Source organism: Gracilinanus agilis, chromosome 2 (genome assembly GCF_016433145.1).
Source record: "Gracilinanus agilis isolate LMUSP501 chromosome 2, AgileGrace, whole genome shotgun sequence".
NCBI classification, from domain to species: domain Eukaryota; kingdom Metazoa; phylum Chordata; class Mammalia; order Didelphimorphia; family Didelphidae; genus Gracilinanus; species Gracilinanus agilis.
In genome coordinates, this window is record NC_058131.1 from 292,729,736 (window position 1) to 292,739,587 (window position 9,852).

Here is a 9,852-nt window from a genome sequence, read left to right on the forward strand (position 1 = left end):
TTTAGTCATGATTGACTCTTTGAAACCCTATTTTGGGTGTTCTTGGCAAAGACACTGAAGCAACTTGACATTTTTGCCTCCATTTCATTATATGGAGGAGGAAACTGGGTCAAAGTGAGATAAAGTGACTTTCCCAGGGTCATAGAGTTAGTGTCTGAAGCTAAATTTGAACTCATATCTTCTGAACTCCAGGCCTAGCGCTCTATCCACTGTGCTAACCTAGTTGCCCTAAGTGCAGGAATAGGATATTGTTGAAACTTTGCATCCCTTGACTTTTAGCATAGCATTTTTTGCTTTTATTACTATGAACTTGATAAGCATTAACAACATGAACATTTCCACATTCAAAGAACAGAAAAAAGGGGTACCACATATGAAATTGTGGATCTCCATAGCATTAGCATTTTGGACACTGCAGACACTTACATGATTCTTAAATTTGTATCTTATTTGTTGAATTTGCATTTCTTCTTTCTAGTGCCGCTTGCTAGCCAAAGTATTATTGCCTTATAGGGGTTATTAGTAAATAAAGGTCAAAGGAGATATTAGGCTTTTTCTTCTGGAGATACATCAAGTGCTATTAACCTAAAACTGAGACAGGCCAAGTATTTCTTCCAGAAACCAAGTGAAAACTTCAGCTTCAGAAACCCTTTCCACACAATTAAAACTAGATCTAAACAACTGGAAAAACATTCAGTGCTCATGGCTATTTGCTCAAAGGGCTTTAAAAGACTATCTGATTTTTGATCCAGCCATAACTCTTCTTGGTTTGTACCCTAAAGAGATATAAGGAAAAAGGCTTGTACAAAAATATTTATAGCCTCACTCTTTGCGGTGGCAAAAATTTGGAAAATGGGGTATGTCCTTTGATTGGGGAATTACTAAACAAATTGTGGTATCTGCTGGTGATGGAATACTATTGTGCTCAAAGGAATACTGAAATGGAGGGATTCCATGTGAATTGTAATGACATCCAGGAATTGATGCAGAGTAAAAAGAGCACATCCAGGAGAACTTTGAACACAGAGACAGATACACTGTGGTACAATCGAACATAAAGGACTTCTCTACTAGCAGCAATGCAAGGATCCAGAGCAAGGCTGAGGGACTTATTAGAAAGAAAACTAGCCACAGTCAGGGGAAGAACTGTGGGAGAAGAAATACAGAAGAAAAACAACTGCTTGAACACATGGGCTGATGGGGACATTTTTGGGGATGTAGACACTAAATGATAACTCTAGTCCAACTATCAATAATATGGAATTAGGTCTTAATCAATGATACATGTAAAACCCAGTCAAATTGTACATTGGCTATGAGGGGGCGGGGGTTTTTGGGGAGAGGGAAAGAACATTAAACTTGTAACTATGGGAAAATATTCAAAATAAAAATAAATAGTTAAAAAATAGACATCTTCAGCTTTAAGCAATTCTGAATATCTGCTATGCTTGACCCTCATCAGTTCCCCATTGATATTACTGATACATGTAAGTCGGATCCTATAAATGTGTTATACCAGTCAGGGAGACACACATCACCAACAGCTACACTACAGGGCCAAGTTCCTTTTTGTCCAAGATGCCTTGTTTCCCTATTTCTGTGCTTTCTCTTGGATTTCCATTCTGGTGTTTTTCTTTCTTTCTGAAAAGGTCCCTTTGACCACCCTTTACCTTTTCTCCTCAAAGACCAACATATCTTCCCTTCTTACCTTTGAAAAATGGGCAGATTTTCCACACGGTAGCAGCTCCTTCCCGGTTATACTGGCCCAAAGCTAACTCCATGTAGAACAAAGGCATCCCAGCAATAATGAGGAACAGGGTGTAGGGGATCAGGAAAGCCCCTGTAGGACATACAAAGGGAGAAAATTTACTGTCCAAGATCCAGGCTTATTTCCACTCTGATCATCTTCTATCCTCTATCCTATCAAGTTCCAGAGCTCCTTCTTCATGACACTAAAAGAATGCAACATTTGATAGTGAATTAAGATAATCCATGATCTCTGCCAAGGAGAGACAAATAGAAAAGTAGAAAAGACTGTGAATTTGGAATCAGAGGATATGGGCTAAAATCCAAGCTATCTCATCATTTGCTATCTGTGTGACATTGGATAAATCACTTAAATTGTTGGGTCTCAATTCCTTCTCTGGAAAATGAGGGAATTAGACTGGAGAGCTTTAAAAATTCCCTCCAGTTCTAAATCTATGCTCGGTAATACAGTCTGTTTATTTAGAATTTCATCCCTAAGGATTCTAGCTCTGGCACTTTTAAAGGAAGACCAACCTACATGTTTATCAATCCTGGAATTTCCCAATGTCATGGAACATGATATTCTATGGGGGTGAGGGTAAAGATAGTGAGACCACTCTGGTACTTATAACCTACTTTTTCCATTTCTACATCCCTTTTCATCCTCAGAGTCAGAAGCTCCCAGAAGGTGATGAAATTAGTGCTTAGAGTCTGAGGAAAGGAGAGAGTAAACATTGCCTGAATTCCTAAACACCACAGACAACCATTTTTCTGGCATTCTAAAAACTAATCTGTCTGGCTCTAGAAAGGCTATTCTGTTCTACTTACTCAAATAAAGAGTAAGCGAATGTTCCCCTTTGGCCCAAATGGATATATGAATTATTTCCCATTCACCAATGCCCTCTCATAAAATGAGAGACAAGTGTCTTCATAAGGCTGCTACGGCCCTGAATAAGGCTACAATATATAAGAATTAATCCATCATCTCCCACAAAGAACAGTCCAGGAGTAGAGACTGAAGACAGGTAGGACCTCTTTGTATCGTTTTCTTTGAAAATCAGAATTTAAACTTATTCCATCATATGAAGTGTTCTGGGAATGAAGAATTCAGAGGATCAGTAGCAGAATGGTGAGATGGGGGGGGGGGAATTATGATTTGCCACATACCTATTCAGAGGACAAATTGTAATAAAAACCTTGCTGATAGAAAGATGATGCTTCTTTCAAGGATATATTTGGAGTGGAATATTCTTTTTAAATCCTACTTTGAGGATGAGCTACCCCAAGTCATTCATAAATATTCTTTCTAGTTCCAACTTTTATGAGACCCTCCGTTACCCAGGGCATAGTCAATAAACAGCCTTGGAACAGACAGAAGTTAATCCATGAGGCTAAGCCTTGGAGTTTACCTCAAATGGACCACAGTATTACTTACTGAGCTAGCCTTTCTTAAGCTGCTAGAAGGGGAAAAATGAATTTGGGATTCCTTCAGATGACACTTTTGACTCATCCAAAGGGAAGACTAGAATTTTACAAAATCATCACTCTGGATCCAGGGCACTGCTTGGTCTTTCTTCTGGGAGAATAGAGGGGATAATAATTTATATAGAATATTCTATGTGCCACACTCTGTGCTAAGTGCTTTACAAATATGATTTCATTTCAGCCTCAGAACAACCCTCAGAGGTGGATGGTGTTTCCCCTCATTTTACAATTTAAGAAAATGAGGCTTACAAAGGTTAAATGATTTGCTCAGAGTCACAGAGCTAACTGTCTCAAGGTTAGGATTTGAACTTATGTCTTTCTGCCTCAGAAGTCCAGGTCTTAGGTGAATTCATCTGGAGTCAGACAGTTGCTTTAGTTCCAGCAAAGAATGAGCAACATGTATGATCAGAGAATATAACACTGATCTGATGTAAGCTGATGAGTGGCTTTTTTAAATCCCAACCCTGCCATCAGCAAATGACCAAAACAAAGGGTTTAATTCTTCCCATTACCCCCTATTTAGGCAACCATGGTTCTCATAGCTAAGTTCCAAAGTTTACCTCTCAGGAAAGAACTTGAAAGAATCAAGAATTAGCTGAGAAATAGAAACACAAGACTCCATGAATGTTGATGTTAAAATCAATTTTCACAATCTTTCCTTCCAGCTCCCTCATTTTACAGATGAGAAAATTGGATCCCAGAAAGTATAAGTGGATTGCCCAAGGTCACAGACCAATATAATGTAAAAACAGGCTGAATCCCAGATCACCTGACTTCTGATCCTATGCTTTTATTTTTTTTTCCATTTTTGGATACATTTTACTTCAGAAACTAAAGATTTTCAGCACCACACCCCTGGAGAAAAAACAGAACCAGACAATATTTACCAAACAGAGGACTAAAATCATAGGATCATAGATTTAGAGCTAGAAAGGACCTTAGAGGTCATTAAATCCAATCCTACTCATTTTAGAGATGAAGTGCCGGAAGAGGAGCGAGGGAATGAATGACTTTCCTGAAGTCAGACAGGATTTGAGCCTAGAGCTTTTCATTCCAGATCCAGGATTCTTTCCATCATAGCTTCACATCTTCCTCAGGTTGTATGAACTATAGCAAAATTTTCCCCTCTCCTCCACCTAGTGCACTCCAGTTCTGAGAGACTTAATCTTCCTTCCATTTTGTTATAAATAGGACACAGGGATTCTCCTGTTCCAGCCCCAAACCTGTTCACCTTTCTTAACTTAGGGAACAAAATTAGTCTAAAATAGTGCAAAGAGCTAAGAGGCAAGAGACTCAGGCTTAAATTTTGAGTCTGCCATGTAGAAGCAGGGTGACCTATTATTGCAGAAGGCAATATTATCTAAAGAATCCCTTAGACTTACAACTTAGGAATCATTCTAGACTCCTCTGGTATCTAATCTGCTGCCAAATATTGTTAATTTTATCACTGCCATATTTCTCTTATATATTTCCTTCTTTCCTCTGACACTACTACCACTCTAGTTCAAACCCTTATCACCTCATAATTAAAACAACCTGCTGTTGGGTCTGCCTTCCTCAGGTCTTTTCATTTCAATTCATCCTCCATTCTGCCACTAATGTAATTTTCTTAAAACACAGGTTCAATCATGTCATCCCCTCTCCCTAATCAATAAACTCTAGTGACTCCCTATTGCCTCCACAATCAAATACAAAATTCTTTATTTGACATTCAAAATGCTTCATAAGCTAGCACTCTCTTACCTTTTTAATATTCTTACATTTTACTCTCCTACATATACTCTTTGATCCAGTGATACTGACCTCTTGACTGTTCCATAAATGAGACACTTCATCTCTTCGATTTAGGCATTTTCTGACTGTCCTTCATGCCTACAACATTCTCCTCCCTCTGCTCTGACTACTTGGCATCCTTCACTTTGAAATCCCAAATAAAACCCCTCCCACAGTCCCTCTTAATTCCAGTGCCTTCCCTCTGTTGAGTATATCCTATTCATCCTGAATATGGCTTGCTTTGTCTATATTTGTTTGCATGTTGTCTTCCCTATTTGATTATAAGTTCCTTGAGGGCAGGGACTGATTTTTGCCTCTTTCTGTATCCTCAGCACCTAACTTAGTGCCTACCAGGCACTGAATAAATTTTTGATTGATTATCTTAAAGCAAGTCACTTTATTTTTCTGAACCTTGGTTTCTTCATCTGAAAAAATTATAAAATGACAATTTCATGACCTATTTCAAAGGAATACTATAAAATGCCAGTTATTATTTGTTCTTATTATATGAATGATACTGAGCACTGAGGAAGTTAGTCTAGAACTGGAATGTTTGTCATTCATAGGAACATAGGCTTACAATTGAAAGAAAACTGAGAAACCATAGAATCTAAACCCTTTATTTTAGAAACAAGGAAGCCATTAATTTACCCAGAGAAACACAATCAGTAAGTATGTGAGGCAGAATTTAAATTCAGGTCTTCCTGACTCCAAGCCCTGTCTAACTCAATCCACTATACCAAGAGTCAAGACAAGCTAAAATTAGGACCATTTAATTAGTCTAAGTTATTTATTTGGCAGTGTAGAAAATTGATCACATTTCACACAGACTACTGAAATGGCCTCCTGATCTGTCTCCTTGCTCAAATATTTCCCTACTCTAGTCCAGTTTCTACAAGCTGTGAAGATGATTTTCCTGAAACAGAGACCTGTCATTTCTCTGCTCAAGAAATTCCGATGATTCCCTCTGGAAGCAAACATAAACTCCTCTGTTAGGCATTTAAAATCCTTCACACCCACAACAAAGTAAAGGAATATTCCTGTGCAATAAGAATTGATGTGTGTGTTAAATACAGAGGAATATGAAAAGAGTTTTATGAACTGATTCAGAGTTAAGTAAGTAGGACCAAGAAAGCAATATACAGGATAACTATAACAAGAGAAATGAAAGAACACACACCAAAGGAAAAAAAAAACAAATGAATACAACAAAAGCATAAAATCAAGAATAACTCTTTGAAGAGATATGAGAGAACACCTCCATTCCACTCCTACTGGAAGTGGAAGATACCTACATCATACATGTTTTTTTCAGACTTTATCAGGGTATTAATTAGTAGTGCTGATTTTTTTCCCTTCTCAAAAAAATGCTTCTTGTCATAAGTGATCACTAGACTAAGGTAAAGAAGAGGAATCCTAGGGATAACTATGATGATATAAGAAACAGAAAATATAAATAAAAACTTATTTTAAAGCACTTTTTCAACCTGGTCTTAACCTACTTCTCTGGCCTCATTTCACACTGAACTCTTTCCCACATTCCTTGATCCAGTGACACTGGACTTTTTGCTGTCCCTTACACATCTTCATCTGACTTTGTGCTTTTGCCCACTCTGTCCCTCATCCTGGAGATGATTTCCTCCTCACCTATTCCTTTTGGCTTCCTTACTTTCCTTTCAGACTCAGCTCTAGCATTCTAGATGAAATTTTTCTCCCTCACTTTGCTGATATTTTTGGTCTTCCCCACAAAAATCAACATGTCTATTTGGCAAATACCTTTATATTCACATGTATATCTGAATTAGCTCCTTGAGGGAACATATTCCTGTTTCACTTTTGTTTTTATATCTCAAGCTCCCCTAAAGCAGCATATTAGATTGAGAGTGAGCCTCAAAATCAAGAAGATCTGAGTTCAGTTGCTGCTTCTGCCACGGTCTGGCTGTGTGACCCTGGGCAAATCAATTAATCTCTCAGTACCCTAGTTAGCACTCTATAATTCTGAGTTAAAGAGACAGACATTCATCTACATTGGTAGAGGGGAGTTTCCTCAGTAGCTGGTCCTTATATACATGAAATCTCAGGTCTGACACTTAAAAAACAGAAACAAAAATCCCATGAACTAAAAAGACTGATTGGAACCCAGAGGAGGGAAGTGATTTGCCCTAATTTACACAACTAGTAAATAACAGGTCTTCCCACTTCAAATCTGTAGCTCTTTTCCAGCCTGACAAATACCCTGTTATTGCTTCTCCTGGGAAAACCACACAGATTGAAAGAGGAGGAAAAAGGAACAAAAGTTGGCACCTTGAGTTAGACACTTCAGTGGTGGGAGAATGAAGATGCTAGGAGCCTGACAATGAAGCTCTCTGTATTTTGTCAGTGATACAAAGAGAGAAGAGGGAGTGAGGATGGAGATTAATAAAACCCACAGGTAAGCCCTAGACCTTATTTTAGCCTATGGTTTAAATCCTCTGCCCCCACAAAATCCCACAATGCTACTTCATTGCATAAAGTGCAGCATTGACAGGTTGGAGGCTCAAATGATATAAACAATGGAAGAGGGCTTTGAAAACTGCAAAATTCTGTTTAAGTATGACGATTTATTTTTATTTACTTAACAATTAGAGTTGTTCAAAAATGGAACACATTGCCTAATAGAAGCGTGAGTTGCCCATGCCTAGGAGCAGTCACTGAATCATACAATATAACCCCAACCCACTCTCAGCAAAGAATGCTCTTTGTGACATACTTGATGGGTGGCCAAAGAACCTTACTTTGAAGACCTCCAACAAGGGAAACTTACTACTATCCTAGAAGCCCATTTTACTTCTAGACCAGTCTATTGGGAATTTTTTCCCAACATGAAATCTAAATTTGCCCTCTTGCAACTTTTACTTTCTCATCCAGGTTCTGCCACCTATGGTCAAACAGAAAAAAGTCTAATTAATATCTCTTCCATATGACAGTATTCAAGTATTTGAGGACAGGTATCAGGGACCCCATCCTAATGTTCTCTTCTTCAAGTTGAAGATTCCTAGTTTCTTCAACCTACATTCATATGGTGTGGAGTCTGGACTCTTACCATTCTGATTGCTTTCCTCTCAAAATCCTTTCTAAATATAGCACTGAAGACTGAACAAAATACTCCCAATGTAGCACTTCACATAGTACCTGGCATAGAGTAGACTCATATTGACTGATTGGTCCGGGCATAGTATTCAAATTGAAATGAAATGTCCACCTACAAGAGTCATAGGATCTAGAGTTAGAAGGGGTTTTAGAAAACATTTAATCCAAAGATGCTTAACTTTTTTGTGTGTCATGGAAATTTTTGGCAGATTTGTAAAGTCTAGGCATCCCTTCTGAAAATAATGTATTTAAATGTTTAAAACAAATAGGATTATAAAGAAAACCAATTATATTAAAATATAGTTATCAAAAAATTTTAATGATTTAAAGGACTTAAAATTATGAACTCCTAATCTACTACAACACCTCACTCATTTTAAAAATGAAGGCAGTGAATCTCCAAAAAGTTGTGATTTGACACACTCTGGTTGTATCATGGTTCAGATGTAAGCTTAGATGATCTCTGAGATGCTATGAGTCTATGAGAACTTCCTTTACTGAACCGTAAAGACTGATGGAATATCTCATAAATGACTGGATAATGGCTATAAGACAAGTAGCAGAAGGAAGAGTGAAAAATACAGATTAGAATGACTGGCTCTAAGAAAACATGGCTGACAGTAGCCGCTGGACTAACTCCCCATGAAAAGGGGTTGTGAGCCTTAAAACATTTCAACAGCATCCTATGCTATAAAGAAGATCAAGAAAAAAACTCAACAGATTTAAAGTGATAAAATATTTTAACAAAATTCTAAACACTGAGAGTGCCCTTAGGAATTTGGATTGGGGGTGCAAAGAGAAAGGTTGGGTTAACAATAAGAACACCCACTAAAAGAAATTTTTTTTACAGAAAGATACTAGAGAAGTAATAAAATGGCAAGGATCACTTTAGGACCGAAGAAAGGAGATGATGAATTTGAGAAGCCAAGCAGAAAGGTATCCTAATGTTGCATGCTGCTAACCTGTTCTCTTCCTGGGCATCCCACTTTAGCTATTCAGAAATCTAAGCTTACTAGAATTTGAGCTACTCACTCTAGCCAACTCAATTCACCTTCTGAACCTCCGTTTCCTCACCTTTAAAAAGCTGACTTCTATGGTCCCTTCCACCTTTAGATCTCTGGTCTTATAGTCCTATGCCTCCATAATACCTTGGCATATTGTTCAACCATTCTGTTCCTGTAGCCACCACAGGGTCCCTTAAGCAGTGCCTGGCTCCTTTCACCAGGTGTGCAGAAGGTACTAATTCTATCGCTATATTTATTTTCCCTGACCCTTTCCCTCCACAGGAATGGTCCAGAAAAACAGGTCAACTAAGAAGGCAGGGACTTCCTTAGAGAGATTAGAAACACAAAAACTACCCTAGAACGTGCAGGTACAATGGAATAAGCCTAGGGAAAGGTCCAACCCACCAAAGCCAAAATGCTACTGAAGGAAATTCAGACAACACTACTTATTACCAATGCAAGTTAAATGTACCATTTCTAAAAGGGAGGGAGGGAAGGTGATGAATTCAAGTATCATTTCTTTTGTATGCATATACTAGAAATAAAGACATTCATAAACAGATCTATTCGTGTAGACATAAGCATATACCTATTCCCATATCCAGAAACAGGTGCCTCTATCTCTCTCTCTCTCTCTCTCTCTCTCTCTCTCTCTCTCTCTCTCTCTCTCTCTCTCTCACACACACACACACACACACACACACACACACACACA

General features: G+C 38.2%; 1 protein-coding gene across 1 annotated transcript in view; it reads right to left on the bottom strand.

The window, feature by feature from the left end:
- SLC6A2 (solute carrier family 6 member 2) overlaps positions 1 to 9,852 on the bottom strand; it is a 61,506-nt gene that overhangs the window by 41,453 nt on the left and 10,201 nt on the right. The window contains 1 exon segment of the mRNA XM_044661409.1: positions 1,709 to 1,840. Within this exon segment, the coding sequence (XP_044517344.1) occupies positions 1,709 to 1,840 (132 nt within the window).